The sequence below is a fragment of the Dendrobates tinctorius genome, unplaced genomic scaffold (assembly GCF_039654945.1).
Source record: "Dendrobates tinctorius isolate UK_male_01 unplaced genomic scaffold, ASM3965494v1 ptg000145l, whole genome shotgun sequence".
NCBI lineage: Eukaryota > Metazoa > Chordata > Amphibia > Anura > Dendrobatidae > Dendrobates > Dendrobates tinctorius.
This window is the reverse complement of record NW_027361812.1, coordinates 15,772,417-15,790,000: the sequence shown is the minus strand read 5'-3', so window position 1 is coordinate 15,790,000 and position 17,584 is coordinate 15,772,417. Positions and strand designations below refer to the sequence as shown.

Below are 17,584 nucleotides of genomic sequence, written 5' to 3'. Positions count from 1 at the left end.
AAAAAATGTTCCAATCAAACCTCAAATAATAAAGACATCAGATGCCCAAGGCACAGATCGAATGCAGAAGTAAGATCATATACAGGAAACCAACGTCACATATTGGAAACCAACATTCTGCAATAGATATTCACAGTCTGCAAAATCATTGTGGGGAATAAATATTCATATTTTCTTTACATCAACGATCTATTTACAAAATCATTTTTTTAGGAGAAGCAGACTGTCTGTAGCTGTCAGTAACCTATGTGCGTCTTTAGTCTTAGATTACCTTATTATTACAGTAGAGTACCTGCATACAGGTTATACACCGCGAGGATGGGACCTGCTAATCCCAATATTGTCTTTCATAATCATCACTGTACTCTAGGTAGAGAATTGGAATCAAAGATTATTTGGTATCTGTTCTTCTATCAATAATGTATTATAGTAAAATAACTAACTTAAAAAATCAGGACAAATTATCATTATAATTTGTCCCCTATTTAATGTTCATTTGGTTCTTAGTTATTTATGTATGCATCCATTTATTATTTTATTATCTAATATATATAAATGTATAAAAAAGGGGTGAAATAAATAAATAATCATGTTATATAGTTATGAGTTAGATAGATAGATAGATAATAGATAGATAGATATGGGATAGATAGATAGATAGATAGATAGATATGGGATAGATAGATAGATAGATAGATAGATAGATAGATAGATAGATAGATAATTTGGGACAATTATATATGTGATTACTAATTTTGGGGTGTTTTTTTTAAAGTAGTTACTATTCATCGTTCAGTATTTGTATATTCATAGTCCATCTAATTTGATGTATTTGGAGCATCTAATATTTAATATTTATCTTATATCCATAAATATATGATTGCCAGGAGTGCATATGTAGATTAAAATATGTAAATAGTCATATTACATTTTATGTTTATGTTCAACATACAATTAACATAGGACGTTGTGTCAGAATGATATTAAACCCAGCTGTAAAATTAAATCTCTATTTCCTTTATTTATGTATTTAGTTATTTTAATTTTCATTTCTGAAATGAAAATAATTATTGCAACTAGCACAGGAAAAACAAAAAAACAAAACAAAACGAAACAAAAAAACTACATTGGTATACATACAATGCAGAAAATGACTGGTCAGAGCATTTTCTTTCTGGTCATTTTAATAGAGGGCTGTGAGATGGTAAAAGAACACTTCACCTTTGTAATAAAGCTAAGGTGGACTTGGGATCCGATTCCACAATGCTTCAGAAGCCTCTGCATGTGATTCCCTTAGAAACATTAGATTCCTATGTAAACCTCTTTTTCGTCCTCACTGCCAGGATCAGGGCTCTGCCACTGTGATCTGACATAGAGCCAATACAGCTAATAATTTCATAGGATTTCTGCAGGAAGGGTCCTTTTGTCTGGCCACAGTAATGTGGGGAGCCTCAATCTGCCACTAAACAATAGCAAGGAGAGCAAATGAGCTGCAGCCAGAAGCCAGGGCTGAGATGCCAGGCTCCCTGCTCCCCCATGCTTCCAGGGTGCTGGCATGCTCAGCAGGACTCCCTCCCTTCCTTCCCGGGCAGTGGCATCCATTGGGGCTCCCACCCCTTCCTTCCCGGGCAGTGGCATCCATTGGGGCTCCCACCCCTTCCTTCCCGGGCAGTGGCATCCATTGGGGCTCCCACCCCTTCCTTCCCGGGCAGTGGCATCCATTGGGGCTCCCACCCCTTCCTTCCCGGGCAGTGGCATCCATTGGGGCTCCCACCCGTTCCTTCCCGGGCAGTGGCATCCATTGGGGCTCCCACCCCTTCCATCCCGGGCAGTGGCATCCATTGGGGCTCCCACCCCTTCCTTCCCGGGCAGTGGCATGTTTAGAGGGGATCCCTCCCCTTCCTTCCCCGGCAGCTGGCATCCATTGGGGCTCCCTCCCCTTTCTTCCAGGGCAGTGGCATCCATTGGGGCTCCCTCCCCTTTCTTCCAGGGCACCAGCTTCCTTAGGGGCTCCCTTCCCATGACTCGTCGGCCACTGGCATCCTTAGAGGATCCGATCACTCGCCCTCTTAGGAAGCCACTTGCAGAACATTAAAGGAAATCGTTGTTCTTGATGAAGACGAACTGACGTAATTAAGGCAGTTTCTTGTTGCCGCGTTAAAACAGTCAATCCCAACAACATGAAACTACCTAAACCACGGATCAGCTGGGTGACAAGATGCAACATCCACAATCCCTTGTCAGATACAAAAAAAGGAGGAAGCAAAGCATAAATAAAAGAGAAAGAAATGGGTGTAATTGGGAGAGTGTCCCTCCTAGGAGGCTATCGGTCCCCTGTCTACAGTAGATGCTGCCTCAGGACAGCTCAGCTTCACAGCCATTGCCAGATTTTCACATCTCTTTCATTTACAAACCCTTAATAAGGAGAAGGGATGTTCTCATTCGCAGCCCCCACTGCTCTCCTCCCTCCCCAATGCTCAGAGATCCCACTCATCTAACAAGGTATCTCAATCCCATCCTGCAGTGATAGGAGCAGGCACCGCTCAGCATTCGCCAGACTGTCAGGATTCAGGCATTTAACCTGTAATTGCTCGGATGCTTCCGATCCAAGAGATGGCAATCACATAGACACAGACAGATACTAATCCAGAAGGCGAATGCTTTCATAATAATAATAATAATAATAATAATAATAATCATCATTATTACTATTCTCATAATGCAAAACATCAATAGAGGAGAGCCCACGATCCTCCATGCTATGTTCTTTCTGCACAACCCCATAGTAGACAGCAAATCAATAATATAGAAAGCAAGACATCTCAGCAAACTCTGTGCAGCCACATAATGCAGGGTAAGAGCCATCCACAACCTTGAACCCCCAACTCCATTACTACATATTTAATAGCAGACCATCTTCGAACAGATAAAGGATATAAAAAAAAGCATGCACTTACCTTTCTGTGTGCCGGACTTGTCATAGTATTGAGATGTTATCCCTTTGTGCTGCTTGGCTTATTCCTTGCCATGTACAGTGGCTGATTCTTTCTTTAAAAAAAAAATAGCACCCAAAGCCATAAGAAGTGTGTATCCAAAGATTGCAGCCCAGACTATGAGTCCCTTCCCTCTTCTGGAGTCACCTTTAAATGCATCTTTTACTGCCGCGGCACATTATATTTGCAGATCATAAAATCCACCTCCACCGCTTTAGCAAAGACTGTCCTGACATTACTGTTTTATGACCTTGACTTATTGTGGTCACCTGGATAATATTTAAATCAACGTTTTTTGCTCTCTCACTTATGTTCTCCCTGGTACGGTCTCCTAAAAGCCTTCCAATAATAATAATAAAGACCCCCAAAAAGAATAGTAATATTAAAATAGATATAACTCTATAAAGAGCAAACAGTGAAGGATGGCTGTCTGGGACCAGGCTGTTATTGAAATGCACTGCAAGAACAAGTCAAGTAATCTCAGTTCTAGGAAATTTATTTCTTTTTTTTTTATGTCCACAAAGGAAAATACATGCAAAAAAATGACACATACATAGTGTATTTAAATAACAGACACGAGAAATGTATTCTTTAAGGATTATCAATACTGTCTTATTTTTTTTTCCCCTTACTTAAATATGCAGCGGACCAGATAAAGAAACTGCATGAGATATAGATTTTCTATATATATTTTCTTATATAGAGAGAAAGTTCATAACTTCACTGCAAATTCTCATTTACAAACATTTAAAATTCGATTCGAGTTCCAGATACAATATACAGGTTACACGGATGTAAGAAAGCAAATTTGTTGTTGGATTTTTTTTTTTAATATATATATATATATATTTTTGAATTATTATTATTTTTTTATTTTTTTGTTGTTGTTTATTTAAAGCATTGTTTGGAAGGGTTATGAGTTTTTAAAAAAAGGTCTCTGGAGTTTGTTTTTTTCTTTGTGCTGGAAGTAAATAACTTAAATGCAATTTCAGTAGCTGGCTCACTGACCATTTATACATAGAAACAAGGATGCAATATTTAATAGGATCATGCATTATACTGAAGAGCCTGTCTTTATGTACAGTCTGTGGGCAGGGAGAGAAGGGGCCACCTAGTCTGACATTCTGGCTACCTGCTTTATCTGAAAGCCTTGCATGAATGACCTAGAAAAATGTTCAGCTGAGGATTGGGTTTTGCTCTTTATGTTTAGTCGTCTTATTGGTGGAGTGGAGGGGCCTAGGGGATGGATTAGGATTCCGTCAGAGGATTCTTTTTTTTTTTTTTTTTGAGTCTTCCTTCATTTTAAGTGAAATTAAAATTTGATGTCAGTTCTCGAATCCGGTTTTCTCTGTTCATTTTCTTCAGTTTCATTCTGCGGTTTTGAAACCAAATTTTCACTTGTCTGTCTGTTAAGTTGATACTCTTACTAATCTCTAGGCGGCGCTCACGGGTCAAGTACATATTAAATAAGAATTCTTTCTCCAGCTCCAGGGTCTGATGCTTAGTGTAAGGGCACCGTTTCTTCCTTCCGCTCTTAGCTGTCAGCCAATTTCCTGCAGCGTTTTCTGCCTTTATATCCTCTGTTGAAGATAATATTTAAATATAAGTATAAGAATATACTCTGCTGTGTGGCAATAGATGCATCAGAGCTGGCAGTCCATGCTCCCTACCGATTGCCCATACACATGTGCACACACCAGCAGGGCACAAGAGCCCACACACCCAGGCAAGACCTTGCTGCACCAGCCCAGCTGGGCACAAACCATGAGATGATGATGCCTACCCTGCTCTGTGGCACTGACTGCATGGCACACGTCACAGAGGGGTTCATACTCAATTTTGGGTGGGCTTCAAAGAGAACGTGCAGTATAACCTTACAGTCTGCAGATCACAGTCTAGGATCTCAACGTTCCCTAATATCCCCAATATAAATGCCAAAATCAAACAGGAAGGATTTTTATATTTATTTATTTTAGACCTTGGAAACGTGTGTGAAAACACAAATAAAGTGTGTGTGTGTGTGTGTGTGTGTATATATATATATGTGTGTGTGTGTGTGTATATATACATATATATATGTGTGTATATATATACATATATGTGTGTGTGTGTATATACATATATATATGTGTATATATATACATATATGTGTGTGTGTGTGTGTGTGTGTGTCTGTGTGTGTGTATATACATATATATGTGTGTATATATATATGTGTGTGTGTGTGTCTTAATACAGACTGATTATCCATTGTTTGTCCATCCAGTTCACTGCCCCTATCTATCAATGCATCTATGCCCTATAAAGATCTGTATACAAAACTGCACTGCTGAAATACTTGTCTTTAAGCATTTGTAGGTTATTTTCTTTACTGAAGAGAAAAGTGTTGTTAACCATGTGGGCACTGGACAATTGTAAGATGCTCTTGATTCCCCAGTGCAACACGAGGTTTAGAAAGTGAGTAAGTGTAATGGCAGCATGTAGTATATACATATACATGCATCATACAATTAGTGTATATAATCCTATGTCTGATGGCTAGACTAATGGCTATATATATATATATATATATATATATATATATATATTTACACACACACATAAATATATATATCAAACTATACTGCTCAAAAAAATAAGGGGAACGCTTAAACATCATTCCAAATGCTTTAGCGTTCCCTTTATTTTTTTTTCTAGAAGTATATAAAATATTTGTCTAGCCATCAGTGGCCATTGTATAAATTCAGGTAATTGATCTTAGGTACTTACTAAATATGCATATGGGATAGACAGATACGTACATAGATAGATGATAGATAGATAGATAGATAGATAGATAGATAGATAGATAGATAGATAGATAGATAGATATGGGATAGACAGACAGACAGATAGATAGATAGATAGATAGATAGATAGATGTATAGATAGATGAATAGAAAAAAAAAACATACAACAGCACAAACTTGAGCAGATTTTGGGTGCAATACTTCCTGAGTAATGCGGTTGTCCAACGCAAAATATAAATGGAAAAAAAAAAGGCAGCATAACACAGTCTTTGTCAAGCACACAGAGACCGTGCTGTGAGGTCCAAACGTTGCACCACTTGGTGCTGGATTAAAGTCTACAATTTTTCCTTGAACTGGAGTTCTGCCTGATTTTTTTCCATTTAGATAGACAGATAGATAGATAGATACATAGATAAATAATAGTTGATAGATAGATAGATAGATATGAGATAGATAATAGATAGATAGGAGATAGATAATAGATGGATGGATAGATAGATTGTGAAACCCAACAAAGGTCCATTAGGTAGTAATAATAATAATAATAATAATAGTAATAATAATAATAATATCAGCACTCCAATTTAAAAAAAGTACAAAATTGTCTTTTTTTCGAGCCCATGTACAAATGGTCTTGGAATAAGTAAAATTTTCACCTTTTTGAAAAGGGAATTAAGCCATTTATTGTTTTACACCTACAGTAGTCAAGTGGTCCGTACTTGATTGGTGCTGGCTTGTATTTTTTTTTTGTTTATTATTATTATTTATTATTTTTTTGTTTATTATCTATCTATTTATCCATCTAAGTATGTACTCAGCTATTTACTGATCCTTCTATCTCTGCATCCATCTAATGCTCCATGCTCATGCGGGTCCAGTATTCGCACAATACTGATATATTGGAGCATTTGTACTTTTGTAGTGTGCGGACATATAATGGTGGGATCAACGCTCCCATTTGCCAAGTGGACACATGTATGCATATACATATACATATACCTATGCATGACGTCAACTAGTATGTAACACATAAAGGATCTCTCTCTATATATAGTGATAAATGCAAATGTTCGTCAAAACCTAAATTCTTTGCCAGTCATACCCTTTTGCACAAGTCCATGTGTGCAGACACTCACATATACGTGACCTTCACATGTGCACACACTTGTGTGTGTGACCTCAGTTGCATATTTTGTGTAGTTGGAATGTAGCCCTTCGTGCTTGTTATAAAGGTGTAAATGATCCCCGATTAGGTGATGGTGTACATGGGAGCTTGGTGCACACACATGTATCACTGCAGCTGCACATCTCAGCCCTTCTGGACACACTTGTGTACTTTTGCATTAATATATAAGTGTCTGATGTGGGTTTAGTAGTGTATGATTTATTTCTATGCATTATTGTACTTGTACATTATTAGTGTATAGTTCTAGAATACTCACAATATACATACCAATAATTGGAAGCAGATGGCTGATGTAGGTATACATCTCTGTGCCTGTGCATAGCAGGGTATTCCTGATCTGCATGTACTATAAGGTCATATACATGCACCTAGATTTATACATGGATGCTTGCAGTATTTTTCTGCATTTCATTATTGGAAATATCATGTAATAAGGCATAGCAATGTGCCGCCATGTTAATTCAGGTATTTAGCACAGGGCAATACTAGCTACTACATTGCTGTATACAATCACTGCTGCAAGAACCCCTCAAAGTTATAAAAGAAAGAAGCAGATTGTATCAGCATCAATGCAGCTGTGTGCATGCAGCAATGGCACCAGAGCAGGAAATAAGCCATTCTACACCGGGAGACAAACATTTACAGCAACTTTAGGACAACAAGGAATAAAAGCAGAGGAAACCATTACACAGCAGGCAATAAGTGCACCCAGACAACCAATAAATGACCAACAATATAACAACAGCCGAGGAAGACCCACAAAAGTCTCCAAACTAGCCCCAAACTGCACCGGAAATCAAGGAGCAGCCCCAGAGGCTGCAGCAGCCTGAAATGCGGGATTCTCTATTGTTCTTATGCTAATGTCCTGCAAATTAATAGAACATCTGGAACAGATCACGAATGGAACCTGGCTTGATTCTGATCTGTTTTCGTAAACTTGACTTTGCATGGTACAATAATTGCGTTTTTGTCTTAAAATTAAACGTTTATTATGGAGAGAAGCATACATAGATGAGGGTTTTTTTAGATCTGAAAATTCACAATCTTAATGAATAAGTCCAGTGACTGCATCTCTACATAAACAAGTCCCAAAGCTTTCAGATCTTCACCAGACATAAACATACGATGTTCCCCGACTACTATTACTACTGCTGTGTTTACTAGAGCAATGGCTGCTTTCCATTCTCTATTACACTGGATTCACTGATTTACTGCAGCTTTATAGTATTAAGCTGCACAGTTCTTTTATTTATTTTTTTCCCTCCCTGTTTTCTATTGGAATAAATAAAGCACAATACAATATAAAGCACAATACACTAATATCTTTGTGCATTTCTGCAGAGGAACACACACAACTACAAATAGGGCTACAAATACATACACTAATAGAGATAAAATATACCATATGTGCATGTATATATATATAAAGATATATATATACTGCTCAAAAAATAAAGGGAACACTATTCCATTTGCAACAGGCTGTTTGTGTTCCCTTTATTTCTTTGAACAGTATATATATATATATATATATATATATATATATACACACACACACACATATATATATATATATACATACATACATTTGTCCACCATATATACTCTTTTGGGCAGTAAAATATGCAAGTACTCAAGTGGAGATAAATAGTGGGCATATAGATGGTGGACTGGAAATTAAGTTAAATTCAAATATGTCCATATAATATACAGTAAATTGGGAATAAATGACGATTATAGATAGAGATAGATAGATATTAGTTAGATAATAGGAAGAAGGATAGATAGATAAATAGATAGATTAGATAGATTAGATAGATAGATTAGATAGATATAATACATACAGATATGTAATAGATAAATAGATTGATATATGGAATATAGATAGATAAATGGTAGGTAGATAGATAAATAGATAGATAGATAATTAGATAGATAATAGATAGATAATAGATATTGGATAGATAGATAGATAAATATTGTATAGATAGATAGATAATAGATAAATAGATAGGTAGAGAATATTATCTCAAAACATTAACTACAAAATCGACAAGAAAAAAAAGAACTGAGAACAAAAATAATTCTACAACAAATATAGCAAGACAGCAAATCACAGCCACCTGAACAACCAGCACACAATATATAAATATATTTACAAGTAATAGGCAGGTAGGAAGACAGGGATAAAAGAAAAATGCCATTTGTTTATCCAGCTTCCTGACATGTGATTATTCTGTGTATTCTTTCGCCTTGCTGAGCCCACCCTGTGTACTGGGGTCTCTGCAGAGAGGCAGCAGGTCTCTTACCTTTTGCTTCGTTGTCAGAGTTGTCAGTGCTGGTGTCAGTGTTCTTTGCCATCTCCTTGTCTGCCTCTGGTGCTGCTAGTTTGGCAGCTGGGAGGCTCCTCTCTGTTTTGATCTCATTAGCTGAAGCATTGCTGGGGTTGGTGCTCAGATTCGTGGCCAGGGTCTGATTAGTATCCGTCTTGGTGTTTTCGGGGAAGCCCACCTTGCCCCCCGCTTGCTGCTGCTGCTGCTGTTCCAGGATTTCACTTCTTGGATTCAGACTTGTTCTGTTGTCAAAACTTGTGTCAAACTCGCTGGCATTGTGGCTCTTGTCCATGGAGTAGCCCTGGCTGGCACGGTAGTAGCTGGGCACCGGCACCTCATGGTCGCTGGCTCTGGAGTCGGGCATCTGGTTCGGGTAGAGGGCAGACTCGGTGGCATTCTTTGCCCTCTTGTCAGCGCTGTACATGCAGCACACATTCTCCTCCTTGACATTGGTTGGAAAGGAGCAGGAGGAGAGCTGTCTGGCAACAGGTTGCTCGATCCTATAAGTATTTTTGGGGTCACACCAATTGTCCAGCTGAGACAGGTAAGAGGGGTAAGAGTTGAGAGACAAGCTGGGGTTATTCACTTCATCCCTTTTGGAGAGAGACGGGACAATTCCACAGTTTCTCATCATCCCACAGCTGAAATCGCTCCCAGACTGCATATACATCCCTTGGTTGGAGGAATAATTGTCTCCTCTGCAGCTAGAGTCCATCAAAAACGAGTTAGGAGTCACATTGCTGGGACATGACATTTTCAGAGAGGCTTTTTAAAGAGGAATACTACAGCCAGAGGCTGACATCTTTTTTTTTAGGGAAAAATATCAGCACCATAATTATCCAGGCATTGGCCCCACCACGTGACTGTCAGGCCAATGAGGATTGAAAATGGCCTTGGTGATTCAGACGCGGATGACGTCACAAGGGTCAAGTTGTCGGGGAATTGCAAAAGAAGCGTGGAGCAAGAGCGCCATCTATCAGATTTTATCGGGTATAGCAGCGGGCGCCTTCAAGTTGAACAAAGGAGAGAACGCTGCAGTTTTGTTTACCAATGAACAATCGCAAGTGCAAAAGAGAAGAGGACTCATCCAGAGGTAAAGCCTAATTCCACACAAGGTTCGTCTGCCTAGGGATCGCAGCATGCCCATTCTATTCTGCTCTAACCCCCCTATCCCCCCTTTACCCTATACGTCCCCCCAAAACAAAGGTGAGCTCAAAATAACCCCATCTAGCACTGTGATCGTGCACCGAAGCAACTTCATATCTTAAAATATCCCTAACTACACCTTCGTTACACCTCTATCCTCATCCCCTACCCCTCTAAGACCCCGAGGAAGCTAAAAAGACCAAATGTAATGCTCAAGCGCTCCTTCCATCTCCTTATTTTTTATTATTATGTCTAGTCTGTAAATACAGGTAGCAGAATTCCTCCCTTGCATACATTTAATTTTATTTAGTTGGTCAGCAAGGGTTAGAAACGTTATCTAGATGTTTGTAGAATCTTTATATTCGATAACTAGAGCTATACCATCGTCCTCAAGGCAATAAAGGAACAATTTGCTTTGCAAAGCCAATAATTGATGTATCTAATCTGCATACAATGCCACCACCGTGCCCATTGTTAAATGTTAGGTCCTGGTATAATGATATTCTTCTATGGCAACAGGATGTTAAACTATCTTATAATTTCACTCCAGACATCTTTTTAATATATATATATATATATATATATATATATATATATATATATATTATGATACATGTAAATTTAACATGATATATGCATGTATATATAATAACTAACTAACTAACTAACTATATATATAAATATATTTCACTTATTTTTCATGTATCTGTGTTTCCCAGTCATGCCCCCTCTGGTAGTAATATCTGAAATTTACATATACAAAGCATTGTATGTATATTTCATATATTAATAATATGTTTTGTATATGTATATTTCAGATGTTACTGCCTTGGGGGGGGGGCTTGACTGAGGAACACAGATGCATGAAAAATAAGTCGAATAAAATGCTATACTACTAATAATAATATTAATACATCTTGAAGGGTTAATTTACATTGTATATTATTCAGTTACACAGTACTGATATAGCGCCTCAGAACACAAATGCTTTATCCTATCTAGTCTCTAATAAATAATCCTTTGTTCTACAATTAAAAAAAAATAATAGTTTCTATAAAGGCAGAGAAAATTGCCTATCATGTTAGAAGACTTTTATTTTCCGACAGCTGCATTCACCTATTATTATTTGTTTTGTTGGTTGTTTATTTGTCAGACCCTGCTCTGGTTTCAATTAGTCGAAAAGAAAGAAAATAAGAAAACAATTAGAAGATGGCTGAATACTTCCCATGTCTCAAGGACAACTCCATCAACGCCAAGTTGAGCCCTCCAGCTTTCCGGCCATGCGTTTTCTGTAAAGACTCCCGGCTCCATTGTATTATATGTAATATGTTATTATTACACGTCTGTCTATAGAGAAACATGGAGATTGTGGCTAGAATGTTAGAAGTAGAAAATAAAGGTTGTGAGGCTTTACCTTGGAGATTCGCTGGGAGTTCATGATCCTCTTTTGTGAAAACACAGACGAGTTTCCGCTGGCCTACCCTAAAATGCGTATATGGCTTCACCTATAGAAAACAGTAAAAGCCTCACTCCAGACGCCATTTGGCTTCCTTAGAAAGCTATTTGAGACTTTATGGCCTCTATTTGTGTTAGTTGCTTTGACTTCTAAAACTGTCTGGACGAAATCGTTTGGTTTTATGGTAAGCAAAGAAAATTCACATCATATTTATAAGCCCAGGATAAAAGTTTAGTATGGACACCATCATATCTTAATTTATAGGACTCCGAGACCCTGATTCTTTCTTATTATGGCATCTTATCTATCTTTATTTCCCTTTTCGTATTTTACTAGTACTAGAGAATAATTTATTATCTTTCCAGTATTTTTTTTTCAGTCATATGCGGAAACCTACAGTTCCAGTATTTTCCTGGAGGTGTTGGGATTGATTGGGTTGGTAATGTGGGTACATTGGTGCTTGGTATCAATATCGTGTTGTTGTTGTTGTTTTTTTTTAATATATTTTCATTTTTTTAATTATGCATGTGTATAAGAAGAGTGTATATATATATATATTTGTGTATATAAGTGTGTGTATGTATATCTGGGCATGTGTATATATGTGTATATAAATATATGTGTGTATGTGTGTATGTATGTGTATATGTTTTATCACCTATAGATTTTGGAACTATAACTGATGACATAGAAAGTAGATGGCTGATGTCATAACAAAATAGGAGAATTTTCAAAACCAAATCGAATATAATCAGTCTTTATTTTTATTTCATAAGTATATCTCACAAAGGAGTATTCGATTTTTTAAAATTGCATTAAATTATAGTTGAAGATGGATAGATTGACAGATAGATAGCATGGACATTTATTGGATAAGATGATAGATAGATAGATAGATAGATAGATAGATAGATGGATGGATGGATGGATAGATAGATAGATAGATAGATAGATAGATAGATAGATAGATAGATAGATAGATAGACAGAAAAAGAAAAAAGCAGCACCAGCAGTTTGGGTGCAAAGCCTCCCAGGTACATACCAGACCTCAAGTACAGCAACAAAAAAAAGTTTGAAGCAGCACACACCATATTGTGTAGAAAAAAAAAATAATTTCAGTTTAATAGCCCATGAGGCGACGATTCGGCTCCAAGTGTTAGCCTTTCTTCAAGCTCAGAGGAAGGCTCACAATTGGAGCCAAAACGTCTCCTCATGGGCTATTAAATTGGATTTTTTTTTTCTACACAACATGGTGTGCTGCTTCAAACTTTTTGTTGCTGTAGATAGAGAGATAGATAGACAGATAGATAGATAGATAATAGATAGATAGATAGATAGATAATAGATAGATAGAAAGATAGATAATAAATAAATAGATAATAGCTAGATAGATAGATAGATAGATAGATAGATAATAGATAGATGATAGATGGATAGATAGATTGATAGATAGATAGATAATAGATAGATGATAGATAGATAATAGATAGATAGATAATAGATAGAAGATAGATAGATAGATTGTAGATAGATAGATAGATAATAGATGTTAGATAGATAGATAGATTGTAGATAGATAATAGATAGATGATAGATAGATAGATAGATAATAGATGTTAGATAGCTAGATAGATTATAGATAGATAGATAGATAGATATAGATAGAGATAGATAGATAGATAATAGATAAATGATAGATTGATAGATAGATAGATAGATAGATAGATAGATAGATAGATAATAGATAGATGATAGATAGATAGATAGATAGATAGATAGATAGATAGATAGATAGATAGATAGATAGAGCCCAGTATTAAGTGGAAGCGTTATTAATTTTCAAGTTAACTAGAGTATATCCAGGATTACACTACATGCTATCAAATCAACCAGTTCATTATTTTCTTTATGGAGAAAGCCATTAAACCCACAAGCAGTGTCTCCAGGAGACCGGATATTGTTTAAAGTTAAAAATAATTACTATTATGATAAACATGGATCATTAAAGTAGAAAGATAGAATATTCATCACCCTAAATAGAGCCCCCGTTGGGACAACTGCTTTCGTCTAATTGCACAATATAAATACCAAACATCATACATTACATTGGAGGCTTTACAATGTATGGCGGCTCCTCACACATAGAGCACATTCACGTGTTGGCTGGTACATTGGAGCTTTGCTACAGACAAAGGGCCAATGGAGTAGTGAGGGGGTGGAGGGCAATAATACTAAAATATTAATAGCTTTAGTATAGATCAGGACTTAGAAACAGATGCAGATTGGGAGATTTGACCCCATAAGGGGATCCAGTACCATCTCCACCCACCATGATCAATATAGATGTATGCTGCTCCTGTGCTCAGCTATATATACGTAGAAGTTCATTGTCCCTCAGTGAAGATAAGTGTGAGATCACATCTTGATTTCAGTTTATTTCATCTACTCCAGTGAATCATGTTTATTATGCACCAACAAGTAAATAGTGGATGAGGTGCCCCTGATACCAGTAGTAGAACCATTTAGTATAAAGTATCCCCAGTGCCCATTTGAGCTCGGTTGTTGTAAATGTGTATGCAGCATGACTGTGAGAAGATCCTGGAGCCCACTGCTCCTCTGAGGATGGAAGTGTCACTGACTAGCCCTTAGATCCTGAGATTAAACTATGATATTATTTGAAACCCATACCAACCCTAAAAAAGTGTATATTGATTGCACCCACCCCCTTCCATTAAACATTAAAGACTTTCTGCATCTTTGCATCCTGCCTTATTCTTTGCTGGTAACATAAGTCTCAGAATCACAGCACCAGATTATATTGCACTTGATCTGGCGATAAAATCTATTAAATGTATTTTTGCTCCACACTACGAGGGTCACAATATGCACAGCTCGTGGGGATAATCTCATGCTCTATTGTTCCATCAACTTCTGGACTCAGGCATGTAAATATCAACTGTCAATCTGAATGTTGTATATATATATATATATATATATATATATATATATATATTTGTGATTTATATACATACACACATCTCTATCTTTATTTATGTATTTATATATATATATGTGTATGTATATATATATATAGACACACATACGCTCATATGTGTAAATAAATATATGTATTATATATATATTAGCTATGCAGTTCTTTATCGTCTATCTATCTATCTATCTATCTATCTATCTATCTATCTATCTATGTATCTATCCATCTATCTATCTATCTATCTATCTATCTATCTATCGTATAGGTCTATGAATTATTTTATTTATTAATTGTCCTATCTGTAGCCATATATCTTATTGTAACATTACAATGTTTTTAATCCAATGCAGGTGGAGAAAAAATTGTAAATAAAGAGTCACATGTATATAACACACAATATATTTTATTAACAAAATCCATTCTGATGCTTTCGAAGTTTTAAGATAATTGACACTGTAATATTATTGAACAATGCAGCTTTAAGAGATGCTTGCGGGTGAGCAGAAAAAAAATCTATTCTACATATTATGTGATTTTTTGTAATAGAAATGTGTATTTTTTATGGGATCGTGTCATCTTTTTAACATGTATAATTATATGAAATTAGTTAACCATAAAAAAAGTTTATTGAAAAAAAAAGGTTATAGTTACAAATCAGCTGTGTTTGATTTCTTAAAATATTGATCGATTTTTAATAAATACGTTATATATATTTAAAAGAGGAAACAAAAACAAGCAGGAAATGCACAAACGTTTACAACATTGTTTTACATTAAATGGGGTGACTAGAATGATCACAGTTTAGGCCGATCATGTGGAATTCGGGCCCTATCCAATTGCTGCACCACAAGGAATTCATTTCTACGCCGTAAAGGAAAGACAATCATAGAGATTTTTAGTATTTGGATTGTAATTTGATCAGATATTGTATGCGATACTCATCTCTAGAAGTGTAGTAATGTATATTCATAGACAGTGACACATTAGCACACGGCACATGCTTCCCAATTATCCAGATGTCCCTGATGCAAAGTGTGGATACACAGAAAACTATTCAGATATTACATGCCACAAAGCACCAGGGCCGATTTTCCAACCTCAGAGGCCCAAAAATCCTAGTTGTGGCTGTTATTAGAACACCACATTAGTGGCCTTTTATATACTCAAATCAAGTCAGTAATGAACACAATGAATCTCCTTGTAAAGTTCTACAATTATTTCCAAATCAAAACTAACTTTCTATTACTCGCTATAAACAGAGAAGAGGCTGCCTGCAAAGAACAGGGAGAACACTTGTGGAAAATAAAGAAATAAATAAATTATATATATGTTCTTGCATTTCTATTTATTATATTTCTAGTGTTGAACAGTGAGATAAGTTACTATTTTGTGGCTCCTGTGGTAGAAATAATGCCTACAAACTATATACTAGCTTCAAGTTTGAAAACTAATCGAATGTATTCAAGACTACACATACATTTTCCAAAAATCTACAAATCAAAATGTGAGGACTGAAAATCTAAATGTAATATTGATAGATAATTATAAAACAGCGATAGATAGATAATAAATAGATAGATAATAGAAAAATAATAAATATATAATAGATAGATAATAGATAGATATGGGATAGATAGATAGATAATAGATAGATAGATAGATATGGGATAGCTAGATAATAGATAGAAAGATGATAGATAGATAGATAGATAGATAGATAGATAGATAGATAGATGATATATAGATAGATAATAGATAGATAGATAGATAGATAGATAGATAGATAGTAGATAGATAGATAGAGATGATCATTACGTCCCTATAGATACATACATGTATTTTGAAAGGCCAAGGCCTTGTGGAAGTATAAGTTGTAGATCCATAGGAGGATATTTTTTTTTTCGTAAACTATTGTGGCTATTTTAGCAGCAATTACACATTAAGGAAAGAAGAAATAAATCAGAAATTGCAGATGCAGGAATAAATAAACACACCAAGATTAATAATATGAAAGTAAACACAGATTAAAGTGTAAACAAAGGGAGCATAGGTAAGTGGAGGAGCAGCCGCTTGTGTGCTGGGTTCTGTGGAGGTTGTGGTGAGGGGCCACACACTGGGGCCACAGCCCAGATGTCCTGTCAGATGTCGCAGGGGATGTGGAGTTCGGATCCCTCGTCCAGTCCACAGCCGGAGAACACATCAACATTATGGCTGCTGTCCTCAAGTCCATTTGCCAAAGCCACTGCCTTCACCCAGCGATATCTCACATTCCAGTCTGCACTCCTTCTTCCAAAACAAAGGGATTGCAGCATCCTGTGAGGGGGCATCAGACACTCATCCCCCACTGATTGTCCCTCCACGTCTGGACAGTCCTCACTGCACCAACGTCCCCCTATGTAATGGCTTTAAAACCTGTGCAGTCAAGTTTACCTCTCACAACTACTGAGCACTTGAGAATGAATGATGACTGACGGCCTGAGACGCCAGTGTTTGTGTGTATATATAGTGTGTGTGTGTGTGTGAGTGTGTATATATATATGTGTGTGTGTGAGTGTGTGTGTTTATGTGTATATATATATATATGTGTGTGTATGTGTGTGTATATATATGTGTGTGAGTATGTGTGTATATATAGTGTGTGTGTGTGAGTGTGTATATATATATGTGTGTGTGTGTGTGTATATAT

The 17,584-nt window shown here is 36.5% G+C and overlaps 1 protein-coding gene across 1 annotated transcript; it reads right to left on the bottom strand.

The window, feature by feature from the left end:
• Positions 1 to 4,259: 4,259 nt before the first annotated feature.
• HOXC10 (homeobox C10) lies at positions 4,260 to 10,095 on the bottom strand. Its single transcript, XM_073546078.1, has 2 exons — positions 9,278 to 10,095; positions 4,260 to 4,573 (listed from the first exon to the last, which is right to left on the bottom strand). The coding sequence occupies exons 1-2, from the start codon at positions 10,053 to 10,055 to the stop codon at positions 4,296 to 4,298; spliced, it is 1,056 nt and encodes a 351-aa protein (XP_073402179.1). The 5' UTR covers positions 10,056 to 10,095; the 3' UTR covers positions 4,260 to 4,295.
• Between the last annotated feature and the right edge of the window lie 7,489 nt (positions 10,096 to 17,584).